At 45.8% G+C, this 17,743-nt stretch overlaps 1 protein-coding gene across 1 annotated transcript in view; it reads right to left on the reverse strand.

Moving 5' to 3' along the window:
• The window catches only part of EP300 (E1A binding protein p300), a 415,411-nt gene that overhangs the window by 55,366 nt on the left and 342,302 nt on the right, over positions 1-17,743 (reverse strand). The window contains exons 21-22 of the mRNA XM_063941527.1: positions 7,403-7,470; positions 7,169-7,319 (exon numbers count right to left, since the gene is read on the reverse strand). Coding sequence (XP_063797597.1) covers positions 7,169-7,319; positions 7,403-7,470 — 219 coding nt within the window. The remainder of the gene's footprint in view (positions 1-7,168; positions 7,320-7,402; positions 7,471-17,743) is intronic.

The following is a 17,743-nucleotide window of genomic DNA, read 5'->3' on the forward strand; positions in this document are numbered from 1 at the left end:
GCCCTGACAACATCTAGCAACTTGGAGTCCTCCAAATCCCTAGTAGCCGCAGGCACCACAATAGGCTGGTTCAGGTGAAACGCTGACACCACCTTAGGGAGAAACTGGGGACGAGTCCTCAATTCTGCCCTATCCATATGGAAAATCAGATAAGGGCTTCTACATGATAAAGCTGCCAATTCTGACACTCGCCTGGCTGAAGCCAAGGCCAATAACATGACCACTTTCCACGTGAGATATTTTAGATCCACAGTTTTTAGTGGCTCAAACCAATGTGATTAAGAAACTCAACATCACGTTGAAATCCCAAGGTGCCACAGGAGGCACAAACGGGGGCTGAATATGCAGCACTCCTTTCACAAATGTCTGAACTTCAGGTACTGAAGCTAGTTCTTTTTGAAAGAAAATCGACAGAGCCGAGATCTGTACTTTAATGGAGCCTAGTTTTAGGCCCATATTCACTCCTGCTTGCAGGAAATGCAGAAATCGACCTAGTTGAAATTCCTCTGTTGGGGCCTTTTTGGCCTCGCACCATGCAACATATTTCCGCCATATGCGGTGATAATGATTTGCCGTAACATCTTTCCTGGCTTTAATAAGCGTAGGAATGACTTCTTCCGGAATACCCTTTTCCTTCAGGATCCGGCGTTCAACCGCCATGCCGTCAAACGCAGCCGCGGTAAGTCTTGGAACAGACAGGGCCCCTGCTGTAGCAGGTCCTGTCTGAGCGGCAGAGGCCACGGGTCCTCTGAGATCATCTCTTGAAGTTCCGGGTACCACGCTCGTCTTGGCCAATCCGGAACCACGAGAATTGTGTTTACTCCTCGCTTTCTTATTATTCTCAATACCTTTGGTATGAGAGGCAGAGGAGGGAACACATAAACCGACTGGTACACCCACGGTGTCACTAGAGCGTCCACAGCTATCGCCTGAGGGTCCCTTGACCTGGCGCAATATCTTTTTAACTTTTTGTTGAGGCGGGACGCCATCATGTCCACCTGTGGTTTTTCCCAACGGTTTACCAGCATCTGGAAGACTTCTGGATGAAGTCCCCACTCTTCCGGGTGGAGGTCGTGTCTGCTGAGGAAGTCTGCTTCCCAGTTGTCCACTCCCGGAATTAACACTGCTGACAGTGCTAATACATGATTCTCCGCCCATCGGAGAATTCTTGTGGCTTCTGCCATTGCCATCCTGCTTCTTGTGCCTCCCTGTCGATTTACATGGGCGACTGCCGTGATGTTGTCTGACTGGATCAGCACCGGCTGGTGTAGGAGCAGGGATTTTGCTTGACTTAGGGCATTGTAAATGGCCCTTAGTTCCAGAATATTTATGTGAAGGGAAGTCTCCTGACTCGACCATAGTCCTTGGAAGTTTCTTCCCCGTGTGACTGCCCCCCAGCCTCGAAGGCTGGCATCCGTGGTCACCAAAACCCAGTCCTGTATGCTGAACCTGCGGCCCTCTAGAAGATGGGCACTCTGCAGCCACCACAGTAGAGACACCCTGGTTCTTGGAGACAGGGTTATTAAGCGATGCATCTGAAGATGCGATCCGGACCATTTGTCCAATAGGTCCCACTGAAAGATTCTGGCATGTGAGATAGTGCTACTCCCACCAACAACTGTTCCTTGGATCTCGCCTTTATTAGGAGATCGTCCAAGTACGGGATAATTAAAACTCCCTTTTTTCAAAGGAGTAACATTGTTTCCGCCATAACCTTGGTAAATACCCTCGGTGCCGTGGACAGTCCAAACGGCAGCGTCTGGAATTGGTAATGGCAATCCTGTACCACAAATCTGAGGTACTCCTGGTGAGGATGGTAAATGGGGACATGCAAGTAAGCATCCTTGATGTCCAGGGATACCATGTAATCCCCCTCGTCCAGGCTTGCAATAACCGCCCTGAGCGATTCCATCTTGAACTTGAATTTTTTTATGTATGTGTTCAAGGATTTCAAATTTAAAATGGGTCTCACCGAACCGTCCGGTTTCGGCACCACAAATAGTGTGGAATAGTAACCCCGGCCTTGTTGAAGTAGGGGTACCTTGATTATCACCTGCTGGGAATACAGCTTGTGAATTGCCGCTAGCACCGCCTCCCTGTCTGAGGGAGCAATCGGCAAGGCAGATTTTAGGAACCGGTGGGGTGGAGACGCCTCGAATTCCAGTTTGTACCCCTGAGATACTATTTGAAGGATCCAGGGATCCACCTGTGAGCGAGTCCACTGACCGCTGAAATTCTTGAGGCAGCCCCCCACCGTACCTGGCTCCGCCTGTGGAGCCCCACCGTCATGCGGCGGACTTGGAAGAAGAAGCGGGGGAGGACTTTTGCTCCTGGGAACCTGCTGTTTGTTGCAGCCTTTTTCCCCTACCTCTGCCTCTGGACAGAAAAGACCCGCCTTTTCCACGCTTGTTTTTCTGGGTCCGAAAGGACTGAACCTGATAAAACGGCGCCTTCTTAGGCTGTGAGGGGACATGGGGTAAAAATGCTGACTTCCCAGACGTTGCTGTGGAAACTAGGTCCGAGAGACCATCCCCAAATAATTCCTCACCCTTATAAGGCAAAACTTCCATGTGCCTTTTAGAATCTGCATCTCCTGTCCACTGGCGAGTCCATAAGCCTCTCCTAGCAGAAATGGACAATGCACTTACTTTAGATGCCAGCCGGCAGATTTCCCTCTGTGCATCTCTCATATATAAGACGGAGTCTTTGATATGGTCTATGGTTAGCAGGATCGTGTCTCTGTCTAGTGTGTCAATATTTTCTGACAGTTTATCTGACCACGCGGCGGCAGCACTGCACATCCATGCTGACGCAATAGCTGGTCTAAGTATAATATGCCTGAGTGTGTGTATACAGACTTCAGGATCGCCTCCTGCTTTCTATCAGCAAGTTCCTTGAGGGCGGCCGTATCCGGAGACGGTAGTGCCACCTTTTTAGACAAACGTGTGAGCGCTTTATCCACCCTAGGAGGTGTTTCCCAACGTAACCTATCCTCTGGCGGGAAAGGGAACGCCATTAGTACCTTCTTAGGAATTACCAATTTTTTATCAGGGAAAGCCCACGCTTCTTCACACACTTCATTTAATTCATCTGATGGGGGAAAAACTACGGGTAGTTTTTTCTCCCCAAACATAATACCCTTTTTAGTGGTACCTGTATTTATATCAGAAATGTGTAACACCTCTTTCATTGCCTCAATCATGCAGTGAATGGCCTTAGTGGGCATCAGGTTAGACTCATCGTCGTCGACACTGGTGTCAGTATCAGTGTCGACATCTGGGTCTGCGGTCTGAGGTAGCGGGCGTTTCAGAGCCCCTGATGACCTTTGAGACGCCTGGACAGGCACGAGCTGAGATGTCGGCTGTCCCACATTTGGCATGTCGTCAAATTTCTTATGTAAGGAGTCTATACGTGCACTCATTTCTTTCCATAAGCTCATCCACTCAGGTGTCTGCCCCGCAGGGGGTGATATCCCTTCTAAAGGCATCTGCTCCGTCTCCACATCATTATCCTCATCAAACATGTCGACACAGCCGTACCGACACACCGCACACACACAGGGAATGCTCCAACAGAGGACAGGACCCACAAAAGCCCTTTGGGGGGACAGAGTGAGAGTATGCCAGCACACACCAGAGCGCTATATAATGCAGGGACTAACTGAGTTGTGTCCCCTATAGCTGCTTTTTCTATATAAATGTATACTGCGCCTAAATTTAGTGCCCCCTCTCTTTTTTACCCTTTTCTGTAGTGTAGACTGCAGGGGAGAGCCAGGGAGCTTCCTTCCAGCGGAGCTGTGAGGGAAAATGGCGCCAGTGTGCTGAAGGAGATAGCTCCGCCCCTTTTCCGCGGACTATTCTCCTGCTTTTTCCTATATTCTGGCAGGGGTATTTTCCACATATATAGCCTCTGGGGCTATATATTGTGGTATTTTTGCCAGCCAAGGTGTTATTATTGCTTCTCAGGGCGCCCCCCCCCCCCCCCAGCGCCCTGCACCCTCAGTGACCGGAGTGTGAAGTGTGTGTGAGGAGCAATGGCGCACAGCTGCAGTGCGCTACCTTGGTGAAGACTGATGTCTTCTGCCGCCGATTTTCCGGACCTCTTCTTGCTTCTGGCTCTGTAAGGGGGACGGCGGCGCGGCTCCGGGACCGAACACCAAGGCTGGGCCTGCGGTCGATCCCTCTGGAGCTAATGGTGTCCAGTAGCCTAAGAAGCCCAAGCTGGCTGCAAGCAGGCAGGTTCGCTTCTTCTCCCCTTAGTCCCTCGCTGCAGTGAGCCTGTTGCCAGCAGGTCTCACTGAAAATAAAAAACCTAATTTCTATACTTTCTTTCTAAAGGCTCAGGAGAGCCCCTAGTGTGCATCCAACCTCGGCCGGGCACAAAATCTAACTGAGGCTTGGAGGAGGGTCATAGTGGGAGGAGCCAGTGCACACCAGGTAGTCATAAATCTTTCTAGAGTGCCCAGCCTCCTTCGGAGCCCGCTATTCCCCATGGTCCTTACGGAGTTCCCAGCATCCACTAGGACGTCAGAGAAATTACATAATTAAAATCTATTTAAGTTTGCCCCATATAATTAGAGCAGAGATTTTCAACCTTTTACAACTCGCAGCACACTGAACAAGATTTAAATACTGCCAAGGCACACTCAAATATAATGATGTGTGGTGCAGTTGCGTGTCCTAGGATGTCATGTCGCAGCTTCTCCATAGGTAACCCCTGAGCCACATCTGAGAAAGCCAGAAGAGCCCAACACTGCCCGGGCCCAAAATTAGAACTGGCTCTGCAACCACTAAACCCACCAGTATTGATCGTTCCAGAACCTCCGTAGTGGCAAAATACTGACGGGCCTGGCTCTGCTTCTATGGCGGCACACCTGGAGACTGCTCAGGGCACACTAGTGTGCCACGGCACAGTGGTTGAAAAACACTGATTCATGGATATCCTTCACCAGATTCAGGCAATCCAACTATGAAACAGACCTTCTGCTACTTGTTCAGACAAGCTCTCCATTGCCTTATTGAAGCAAAAGTTAAACTGGGTCTAAATCAGCCGCAGTGAATGTAGTCCTCTACAGTCAAAGTTTAATTTTTCTATATATTTTATTTATTCAAGGTACTGTAACGGAGTGCTTTATAACAAGACATGACTACATCCCATGCAGCCAATTAAACACTCTAGGACGGAGGGAGTTACAATGTTGTTCTACAGTTCTACAGTGCTTTATAACTAATTCACAGGAAAGCCCTTCAGATATCCTCATGGAACCTACAAACTTGCTGTGCCCCAGAAAATGTTCAACATTTTCATCAACGACCTAACAGTAGGTCTAGAGAGCATGGTATCAATTTTCGCAGACGATACCAAATTGTGTAAGGTTATAAATACGGAGGGGGATGCTGAGTCTCTTCAGAACGACTTAACTAAATTGGAAGCATGGGCAGCAAAATGGAGAATGAGATTCAACACAGACAAGTGTAAGGTAATGCACTGTGGGGGCAAGACCAAAAATAACACCTACATACTAAATGGGGTAATATTAGGGGATTCTTGACTGGAAAAAGACTTAGGGGTTCACATAGATAACAAATTAAGCAGCAGTACCCAAAGTAGGAGTGCAGCAAAGAAGGCTAATAAGATATTAGCATGCATAAAACGGGGAATTGATGCAAGGGGCGAGAATATTATACTCCCATTATATAAATCACTAGTGAGGCCTCATCTTGAATACTGTGTGCAATTTTGGGCACCATATTACAAAAAGGATATCCTGGAGCTAGAAAAGGTTCAGAGGCGGGCGACCAAACTAATCAAGGGCATAGAGACGCTGGAATACGAGGAAAGGCTTGCAAGGCAAGGCATGTTTACATTGGAAAAGAGGAGACTAAGAGGGGACATGATCAACATCTACAAATATATATGGGGTCAATACACAGAGCTTGGGAGGGACCTGTTTTCTTTAAGATCAGCACAGAGAACACATGGTCACTCGCTTAGGTTAGAGGAGAGGAGTTTCCGCACATTGAGGCGAAAAGGTTTTTTCACAGTAAGGACAATACGTGTTTGGAATTCCCTGCCTGAGAGAGTAGTAACTGCGGACTCAGTTAACACCTTTAAGAATGGGTTAGATAAATTCCTATTGGATAAAGACATTCACACGCATTATAGTTAACATAACTAGTCCTAACATAAAAATAACTAGTCCTATAATAAGACTGCATAGGAGATCACAAATAGGTTGAACTCTATGGACAATTGTCTTTTTTTAACCTTAGTTACTATGTTACTATCACTCTAAGACCAGGTACACACCTGAATGATGTCAGCAGGATTTGTCATATAGGAATGACAAATCATACATATTTAGTGTGTATGCACATATGCGCGCTCCTGCAAATCATACACATGATCTTTCGGTTGACCACGCTGCATGGTCAAAAGATAAGCAGCGCTTTGCATGTTCATGAAGGACAGAACGAGATTTTGTTCAGTCGTTCATTACATAGCAGTGCATATCATTAATCTTGGATGGTCCAGGACGAAGTGAATTCAACCCGACTATCGGCAAGATTGCTAGTCATTTAGATGTTTACCCGGCCTAAGGCTTGGTCACTATCTTTAGTGGCGCTCACAAACCAGAACGTAGTGTGCGTGTGTTCAATGTACATACAACAGTGGATCCTGATCCTCTTTTCTTTTACAATTTAGAGAGCTTGCCACAAATCAATTAGTGAAATTAAACGTGTATAGCACGAGTACCCTGCGGAGACTGTAAAGCTCCCAAGCTACACATGCAGAAGCTGCAGGCAGAGTTTTATAGCCACATCCTATAAATTCTCCTGTGGCGGCTGACAGCCAGAACAGCGGTGCCAACACAGAGTATATAATTTGTAGCACAAACACTAATAAAAAAAACAAAACAAAAAAAACATGATTTCAATTTATGCTGTACTTATATTTCAAACCAATCAACACAAATTTTATGAGAGTATACTGTTGTGCATCCCTATTTCAAAGTAGATACCATTTCTGAATATATTTATGCGCACACTGGTCCTTCAACATGAAGCGTCATACAAATTCACAGTGCTATCAAATGAAAATTTCTCTAAAAACAGACATTTCAAATAAATGTTCTAAACTAGAGTGAACCTCTTCAAACTGTACTTACTTGGATTTCATACCAGGTTTGACCTCCACAGTTTTATCCGATGTGTGGACTACACGTACTATCACCTCTCCAGCCTCAGTATTGCCCTGTCGGCGCAAGAAGTCATTGACACGGTTCTCCAAAAATGTACCTAACCTTGTAGTTGGGAGGCCTGTGGAAAAAGGTCATTAGAAAATGAAATGGCTGCATTGCAAAGTGCCAGTCTACACAATAACGCTGTCTGAAATCACTTACGTTTAGCAGAGAACTTGTTCTCTTTTCTGGTCCTACCAGCTTTCTTTAGGCAGCCATCACATACAAAACTGCAGTTAAAGAATAGGAATTAGTTTTGAGAAGAACAGTAGAATGCAATTTAGTCTGCAATGTAAAATTACTGGAGTTTATTTTAGTTTTGTTGATTAAGATTATGATTTTGGAGGTAGGATTTCTGTTATAGTCTTTGGATTGAGCGATCCAAACTAGTGGCGTATCTATAATGGGTGCAAGGTGTGTGGTGTCCAGGGGGACCCACACCGCTCCCTCTACACCCATTTTTGAATACTTACCCCTCTGGAGTCATGCGTTGGCGGCAGCAGCACTGCACAGATCACTGGAAAAATGACGTGGTTGTCAAGTAAATTTAGGTAAGCACCAGGACTCTTCCGCCACGCTAATGTGCGTCTGTGTCCTGTGGGTGTGTCTGCTGCCTAAACAGTATCCTTTTTTGATACACAATACTTTAGGGATTACGTACTAAGCCTTGGTGAGAACTCCTGTCATTTTCCAAACAGCCTGTAACATGGTAGTTAGGAGCTGGTACTTTGTCTCTCCATGGCTTAGTAAAAATAGACCCCTATGTTCCTACTGTTTTTTTTTTTTTTACAGGTTGAGTATCCCATATCCAAAATGTTTGGGACCAGAAGTATTTTGGATATCCTATTTTTCCGTATTTTGCAATAACAGCATACCATAATGAGACGACATGGCGATGGGACCCGAGTCTAAGCACAGAATGCATTTATGATTCATATACACCTTATACACACACAGCCTGAAGGTCATTTTAGCCAATATTTTAAATAACTTTGTGCATTAAACAAAGTTGGTGTACATGCACACAATTCATTTATGTTTCATATACACCTTATACACACAGCCTGAGGGTCATTTAATACAATGGGGCAGATGTATTAACCTGGAGAAGGCATAAGGAAGTGATAAACCAGTGATATGTGCAAGGTGATAAAGGCACCAGCTAATCAGATCCTAACTGTTAATTTACATATTGAAGCTGATTGGCTGGTACCTTTATCACCTTACACATATCACTGGTTTATCACTTCCTTATGCCTTCTCCAGGTTAATACATCTGCCCCAAATTTTTTTATAACTTTGCGTATTAAACAAAGTTTGTGTACATTGAGTCATCAGAAAACCATCTCACTCAAAAAATTATGTACTTCTTTGGATATGCAATACTCAACCTGTATTACTCATGTGATTGTTTGCCTATGTGGACTACTCCCCTTTGATTGTGTTCCTTGCTTTTTTTTTTTTTTTTTTTGAGTAATTTTTATTGAGTTTTGCATGACAACACATACAAAAAGAAATCAAAGAACAGAACATGACACAGTGTCACACAGTGCACAGTGACATTGTTGCAAACAGGACAGACTTAAAATATGAAGAGACTCAAATATTATGCAAAAAAAAATGCATAACAAATTAGTAGTTTGTAAAAACACTATATAGACAAAACAATAAAAAAAATAAGAATTTACTTACCGATAATTCTATTTCTCGTAGTCCGTAGTGGATGCTGGGGACTCCGTCAGGACCATGGGGAATAGCGGCTCCGCAGGAGACAGGGCACAAAAAGTAAGTTTTTAGGATCACATGGTGTGTACTGGCTCCTCCCCCTATGACCCTCCTCCAAGCCTCAGTTAGGTACTGTGCCCGGACGAGCGTACACAATAAGTAAGGATATTGAACCCCGGGTAAGACTCATACCAGCCACACCGTATAACTTGTGATCTGAACCCAGTTAACAGTATGACAAACGTAGGAGCCTCTGAACAGACGGCTCACAACAAATAACAACCCGATTTTTTTGTAACAATAACTATGTACAAGTATTGCAGACAATCCGCACTTGGGATGGGCGCCCAGCATCCACTACGGACTACGAGAAATAGAATTATCGGTAAGTAAATTCTTATTTTCTCTAACGTCCTAAGTGGATGCTGGGGACTCCGTCAGGACCATGGGGATTATACCAAAGCTCCCAAACGGGCGGGAGAGTGCGGATGACTCTGCAGCACCGAATGAGAGAACTCAAGGTCCTCCTCAGCCAGGGTATCAAATTTGTAGAATTTTGCAAACGTGTTTGCCCCTGACCAAGTAGCAGCTCGGCAGAGTTGTAATGCCGAGACTCCCCGGGCAGCCGCCCAGGATGAGCCCACTTTCCTTGTGGAATGGGCCTTGACAGATTTAGGTTGTGGCAAGCCTGCCACAGAATGTGCAAGTTGAATTGTGCTACAAATCCAACGAGCAATCGTCTGCTTAGAAGCAGGAGCACCCATCTTGTTGGGTGCATACAATATAAGCAGTGAGTCAGACTTTCTGACTCCAGCCGTTCTTGAAATATATATTTTCAATGCCCGGACCACGTCCAACAACTTGGAATCCTCCAACTCGTTAGTAGCCGCAGGCACCACAATAGGCTGGTTCAGGTGAAACGCTGACACCACCTTAGGCAGAAAATGAGGACGCGTCCGCAGTTCTGCCCTGTCCGTATGGAAAATCAGATATGGGCTCTTATATGATAAAGCCGCCAATTCTGATACTCTCCTGGCTGAAGCCAGGGCCAGTAGCATGGTTACTTTCCATGTAAGATACTTCATCTCCACCGATTTGAGCGGCTCAAACCAATGGGATTTTAGAAAATCCAAGACTACATTAAGATCCCACGGTGCCACTGGGGGCACAACCGGGGGCTGTATATGTAGTACTCCTTTTACAAAAGTCTGGACTTCAGGAACTGAAGCCAATTCTTTCTGGAAGAAAATCGACAGGGCCGAAATTTGAACCTTAATGGACCCCAATTTGAGGCCCATAGACAATCCTGTTTGCAGGAAATGTAGGAATCGACCCAGTTGAAATTCCTCCGTGGGGGCCTTCCTGGCCTCACACCACGCAACATATTTCCTCCAAATGCGGTGATAATGTTGTGCAGTCACCTCCTTCCTGGCCTTTACCAGTGTAGGAATGACCTCTTCCGGAATGCCTTTTTCCTTTAGAATTCGGCGTTCAACCGCCATGCCGTCAAACGCAGCCGCGGTAAGTCTTGGAATAGACACGGTCCCTGCTGAAGCAGGTCCCGCCTTAGAGGTAGAGGCCACGGATCCTCCGTGAGCATCTCTTGAAGTTCCGGGTACCAAGTTCTTCTTGGCCAATCCGGAGCCACTAGTATCGTTCTTACTCCCTTTTGCCGTATAATTCTCAGTACTTTTGGTATGAGAGGCAGAGGAGGGAACACATACACTGACTGGAACACCCACGGTGTTACCAGAGCGTCCACAGCTATTGCCTGAGGATCTCTTGACCTGGCGCAATACCTGTCCAGTTTTTTGTTGAGGCGGGACGCCATCATATCCACCATTGGTTTTTCCCAACGGTTCACAATCATGTGGAAGACTTCTGGATGAAGTCCCCACTCTCCCGGGTGTAGATCGTATCTGCTGAGGAAGTCTGCTTCCCAGTTGTCCACTCCCGGAATGAATACTGCTGACAGTGCTATCACATGATCTTCCGCCCAGCGAAGAATCCTTGCAGCTTCTGCCATTGCTGTCCTGCTTCTTGTGCCGCCCTGTCTGTTTACGTGGGCGACTGCCGTGATGTTGTCCGACTGGATCAACACCGGCTGACCCTGAAGCAGGGGTTTTGCCAGACTTAGAGCATTGTAAATCGCTCTTAGCTCCAGTATATTTATGTGAAGAGACATCTCCAGGCTTGACCATACTCCCTGGAAGTTTCTTCCTTGTGTGACCGCTCCCCAGCCTCTCAGACTGGCATCCGTGGTCACCAGGACCCAGTCCTGTATGCCGAATCTGCGGCCCTCTAACAGATGAGCACTCTGCAACCACCACAGAAGAGACACCCTTGTCCGTGGCGATAAGGTTATCCGCTGATGCATCTGCAGATGCGATCCGGACTATTTGTCCAGCAGATCCCACTGAAAAGTTCGTGCGTGGAATCTGCCGAATGGAATCGCTTCGTAAGAAGCCACCATCTTTCCCAGGACTCTTGTGCATTGATGCACAGACACTGTCCCTGGTTTTAGGAGGTTCCTGACAAGTTCGGATAACTCCCTGGCTTTCTCCTCCGGAAGAAACACCTTTTTCTGAACCGTGTCCAGAATCATTCCCAGGAACAGCAGACGTGTCGTCGGGGTCAACTGAGATTTTGGAAAATTCAGAATCCACCCGTGTTGTTGCAGCACTAGTTGGGTTAGTGCTACTCCGTCTTCCAGCTGTTCTCTGGATCTTGCCCTTATCAGGAGATCGTCCAAGTAAGGGATAATTAATACGCCTCTTCTTCGTAGAAGGATCATCATTTCGGCCATTACCTTGGTAAAGACCCGAGGTGCCGTGGACAATCCAAACGGCAGCGTCTGAAACTGATAATGACAGTTTTGCACCACGAACCTGAGGTACCCTTGATGTGAAGGGCAAATTGGGACATGCAGGTAAGCGTCCTTTATGTCCAGGGACACCATAAAGTCCCCTTCTTCCAGATTCGCTATCACTGCTCTGAGTGACTCCATCTTGAACTTGAATTTTTGTATGTACAGGTTCAAAGATTTGAGATTTAGAATAGGTCTTACCGAGCCGTCCGGCTTCGGTACCACAAATAGCGTGGAGTAATACCCCTTTCCCTGTTGTAGGAGGGGTACCTTGACTATCACCTGCTGAGCAAACAGCTTGTGAATGGCTTCCAATACCGTCGCCCTGTCCGAGGGAGACGTTGGCAAAGCAGACTTTAGGAACCGGCGAGGGGGAGACTTCTCGAATTCCAACCTGTAACCCTGAGATACTACCTGTAGAATCCAGGGGTCCACCTGTGAGCAAGCCCACTGTGCGCTGAAATTCTTGAGTCGACCCCCCACCGTTCCTGAGTCCGCTTGTAAGGCCCCAGCGTCATGCTGAGAGCTTTGCAGAACCCTGGGAGGGCTTCTGTTCCTGGGCAGGGGCTGCTTGCTGCCCTCTCTTACCCCTTCCTCTGCCCCGAGGCAGATATGACTGTCCTTTTGTCCGCTTGTTCTTATAGGAACGAAAGGACTGCGGCTGAAAAGACGGTGTCTTTTTCTGTTGGGAGGGGGTCTGAGGTAAAAAAGTGGATTTTCCGGCAGTTGCCGTAGCCACCAGATCCGATAGACCGACGCCAAATAATTCCTCCCCTTTATACGGCAATACTTCCATATGTCGTTTGGAATCCGTATCACCTGACCACTGTCGCGTCCATAAACTCCTTCTGGCAGATATGGACATCGCATTTACTCTCGATGCCAGAGTGCAAATATCTCTCTGCGCATCTCGCATATAAAGGAAAGCATCCTTTAATTGCTCTATAGTCAATAAAATACTGTCCCTATCCAGGGTATCAATATTTTCAGTCAGGGAATCCAACCAGACGACCCCAGCACTGCACATCCAGGCTGAGGCGATGGCTGGTCGCAGTATAACACCAGTATGAGTGTATATACTTTTCAGGGTAGTTTCCAGCCTCCTATCAGCTGGATCCTTGAGGGCGGCCGTATCAGGAGACGGTAACGCCACTTGTTTCGATAAGCGTGTGAGCGCCTTATCCACCCTAGGGGGTGTTTCCCAGCGCGCCCTAACCTCTGGCGGGAAAGGGTATAATGCTAATAACTTTTTTGAAATTAGCATTTTTCTATCTGGGTTAACCCACGCTTCATCACATACATCATTTAATTCCTCTGATTCAGGAAAAACTACAGGTAGTTTTTTCACCCCCCACATAATACCCCTTTTTGTGGTACTTGTAGTATCAGAGATATGCAAAGCCTCCTTCATTGCCGTGATCATATAACGTGTGGCCCTACTTGAAAATACGTTTGTTTCATCACCGTCGACACTAGATTCAGTGTCTGTGTCTGGGTCTGTGTCGACCGACTGAGGTAAAGGGCGCTTTACAGCCCCTGACGGTGTCTGAGACGCCTGGGCAGGTACTAACTGGTTTGCCAGCCGTCTCATGTCGTCAACTGATTTTTGTAATGTGCTGACATTATCACGTAATTCCATAAACAAAGCCATCCATTCCGGTGTCGACTCCCTGGGGGGTGACATCACCATTATCGGCAATTGCTCTGCCTCCACGCCAACATCGTCCTCATACATGTCGACACACACGTACCGACACACAGCAGACACACAGGGAATGCTCTTATCGAAGACAGGACCCCACTAGCCCTTTGGGGAGACAGAGGGAGAGTTTGCCAGCACACACCCAAGCGCTATAATATATATGGGAACAACCCTATATAAGTGTTGTTCCTTATAGCCGCTTAAATATATAAAAATATCGCCAAAATATGCCCCCCCTCTCTGTTTTACCCTGTTTCTGTAGTGCAGTGCAGGGGAGAGTCCTGGGAGCCTTCCTCACAGCGGAGCTGAGCAGGAAAATGGCGGTGTGCTGAGGAGAATAAGCCCCGCCCCCTATTCCGGCGGGCTTTTCTCCCGGAGTTTTAGACATTTGGCATGGGTTAAATACATACATATAGCCTTAATGGCTATATGTGATGTATTCTTTTGCCATAAAAGGTATTATATATTGCTGCCCAGGGCGCCCCCAGCAGCGCCCTGCACCCTCCGTGACCGTCTGGTGTGAAGTGTGTGACAACAATGGCGCACAGCTGCAGTGCTGTGCGCTACCTTCATGAAGACTGAAGAGCCTTCTGCCGCCTGTTTCCGGACCTTCAATCTTCAGCATCTGTAAGGGGGGTCGGCGGCGCGGCTCCGGGACGAACCCCAGGGTGAGACCTGTGTTCCGACTCCCTCTGGAGCTAATGGTGTCCAGTAGCCTAAGAATCCAATCCATCCTGCACGCAGGTGAGTTGAAATTCTCTCCCCTAAGTCCCTCGATGCAGTGAGCCTGTTGCCAGCAGGACTCACTGAAAATAAAAAACCTAAAAAACTTTTTCTAAGCAGCTCTTTAGGAGAGCCACCTAGATTGCACCCTGCTCGGACGGGCACAAAAACCTAACTGAGGCTTGGAGGAGGGTCATAGGGGGAGGAGCCAGTACACACCATGTGATCCTAAAAGCTTACTTTTTGTGCCCTGTCTCCTGCGGAGCCGCTATTCCCCATGGTCCTGACGGAGTCCCCAGCATCCACTTAGGACGTTAGAGAAACAATAAATAAATAAATAAATGAATAAAGAATTGTGGGTTGCAGTGCAGGCCATTGACATTGCAAACTGTAATATACTATTATACTATTATATACTCTCATCAGGCACTGTCTCCTCTGCCTTCAAGCATGCACTTGTCTCCCCTATTCTTAAAAATACCTACCCTTGATCCAACCATTCTCTCAAACTATCGACCCATCTCTCTCCTCCCTTTTGCCTCCAAGCTACTTGAGCATATTGTCTACAACCGCCTCAATGTCTTTCTTTTGTACCACTCACTGTTTGACCTTTTCCAGTCTGGATTCCGTCCTCTCCCCTCTACTGAAACTGCTCTCACTATAGTCTGCAATGACCTCCCTGCTGCGAAATCCATGGAACACTACTCTCTGCTTATTCTCGTTGACCCTCTGCAGCTTTTGACACTGTGGACCACCCTCTCCTACAAATCCTTTACTCACTTGGTCTGTGTGATACTGCTCTCTCCTGGCTGTCCTCCTTACTATTTAATCAATCCTTCTCAGTCTCCTCTCATGACTCCACCCCCCCCCACCCCCTTTAGCAGTAGGTGTGTCCCAAGGTTCTGTTCTTGGGCCTCTCCTTTTCTTTCTCTACACATCCTCATTAGGTGAGCTCATTAACTCTTTTGACTTACAATATCATCTCTACACTGACGATACACAAATCTACCTTTCCTCCCCTGATCAATCCCCCGCTCTCCTCACTCGTATCTCCAACGGTCTCTCTATCTCCTGGATGTCCCAGCGCTTTCTTAAACTTAACATGTCTAAGACTGAGCTGATCACCTTCCCTCCCTCCCGCATAACCGTATCTCCCACAACTTCATCATCCATTGATGGCACTACTATCTCCTCAAGCCCCCAAGTGTACCGCCTTGGTGTGATCTTCTCCCACTCTCCTCCCCCTTACATCTCTGACCTTATCTGCCTTTACATTCCTACCCATCATCTTCGTTCTGCTAATGCACGCGGTCTCTCCTGCCAACTGATTACCTCCTTTCACTCCTACCTACAAGATTTTTCAAGTGTTGCTCCCTATCTCTGTAATTCTCTACCTCTCCCCAGCCGACTCTCCACAAAACTTCAAACAGGCTCTAAAGACTCACTTACAAACCCAGCCAACTCTCCTCCTAACCCTCTTGTCTATGCTCACTGTCTACCCCTTCAGTGTCACCCTGGTCTCTCAGTCCTTCGCCTTTTTAGATTGTAAGCTCGCAAGAGCAGTGCCCTCTTTCCTCATGTGCCTTTCCTTACTTACACTATCTTATACTCCATACTCCCTTTGATGGCACCTGACCCCTGGTTTCCCATACCTGTACTATATTGTCTTGAACTGTAAGTGCTGTTTTCTTCTTTGCTTATTTAATTATGTACTCTGTAATGGGTGCTGTGGATCCCTTATGGCGCCATATGAAGGATAATAAATATAGACTGACGTTGTAGAGAGTGTGATGGGGAATAGGACCCAATATTGCATTAACCACAAGGTGGCATGAGTCATATGAAAAGTAAACCCAGGTGGCTTCTTGGAAAACGCTCATTCCTTATTTATTACTTTTGTACTTGTGATTAACTTTTTTTAGACTTTGTACTTTATTATATAATAATGAAAACTTTCAAGAATATTGATCACTTAAAAAAAAAAATTAGGCAAGTGTACACACACAAAAGGTAGCTGTACTGATAGTGGGGGTACAGCAAATTCAGTTTTTAAGCAACTATAGAAGTGGATTTAAGATGAATTTGTTTGACATAAAAGGTTTGAATGACTGGGAGTCACTTGTGAAAATTAAATGTAAATAATACAAATTAGTCAGTATAGATATGGATAGGCAAACAGAAAATGGATAAGTTATACTTGATTTAAAAAGTAATACAAAGTAAAATGAAGTTTAAAGCTACTCTCCTATTACATTCCCCCTTCCTAGACAAGTCATCTCAGTTATTTCATGTAGGAGGAAGTTGAAAAGTAGAGGAGAGAACAAGGTGACAAAGTACTCCAAAACAGGTAACCAAATCAAGTAATAAAGCAGCCGCAACTGAAGGGATCACTCTGAAGATAAAGACTGAAATGTTTCCTCCAAAATTGGTGTCTTTGGATGCAAAACGGTTTAATTTGTAGAAATTTGTAAACGTATGGACAAATAAGGCAATTGCATGGTTTTAGGTCACGATGCCCATGGAGCCACTCACAGTTTATGGAACTGAAAGACCTGGTCCAATATATGGCTGTGAAATGACTAATGAAATCAATGTGCCAATAACTTTTTTGTTGCAGGTCAACCCTTCTTTTGCGCATTGTATGGGACTAATTAATACTCTGTTCTACAGACAACAGCAATCATATCCAGATAAATCTTAAGGAACCTGACAACTTACAAAATTAGAATGTAAATAAGTACATTAGAAAATAATTTTATTTAGAAATAGCTGTACCCCGATTTAAATGGAATTTTCGCAGTACCTTTGGTTGAGGGATTACAGCACACAGCTACCTCTATCATTATAAAAAAAAAAAATTGTGTATGGTATCTACAAGAGAACCTAGACTCAGACTATTCTTGCTGTGGAAATTGCCAAACAAAAGGCGGTTTTCCCCAGGTAAGACATAAGTTTTACAGAATCAACAGAACAAAGGAAATTATTATAATGCTGTAAACCCTAAATCAAGATCTTGCAGAGTTGTCATCTTTAGAATTTCTGGTTATATAAATCTTCTTGGCCAATCTAAAGCAATGAGAATCATCAGAACACTAAACGTTTTCATATTTATTAGAACTCGTTAGCATAGCTACCAGAGGGAATCGATAAAGTTCCAAGGAACTGACATGGCATCTATTAGAAGTGCCTTTGGATCTCTTGCAAATAAACAGTAGAGGACTACACTGTATTTCAACCTAGATCCCTTCATGTTGACACCCGGGTATCAAAAAGAAGTCCAAGGAAAATCTTCTGAGCAGGAACTATACTTGATTTTTGATAATTGATAAGCCATCCATAACCTGAATATAAACTTGGAGAAGAGAAAAACATCCTTATAGAAGGTAATGGAGTTAAGGAATGACTGAGGCCTCTGGCTCTCAAGAGAGCGTTCATGCACATCTTTATAAAATCACTTGGTACAATTATTTGGCAAAAGAAAGAGAGC

This window comes from Pseudophryne corroboree, chromosome 9, assembly GCF_028390025.1.
Source record: "Pseudophryne corroboree isolate aPseCor3 chromosome 9, aPseCor3.hap2, whole genome shotgun sequence".
NCBI lineage: Eukaryota > Metazoa > Chordata > Amphibia > Anura > Myobatrachidae > Pseudophryne > Pseudophryne corroboree.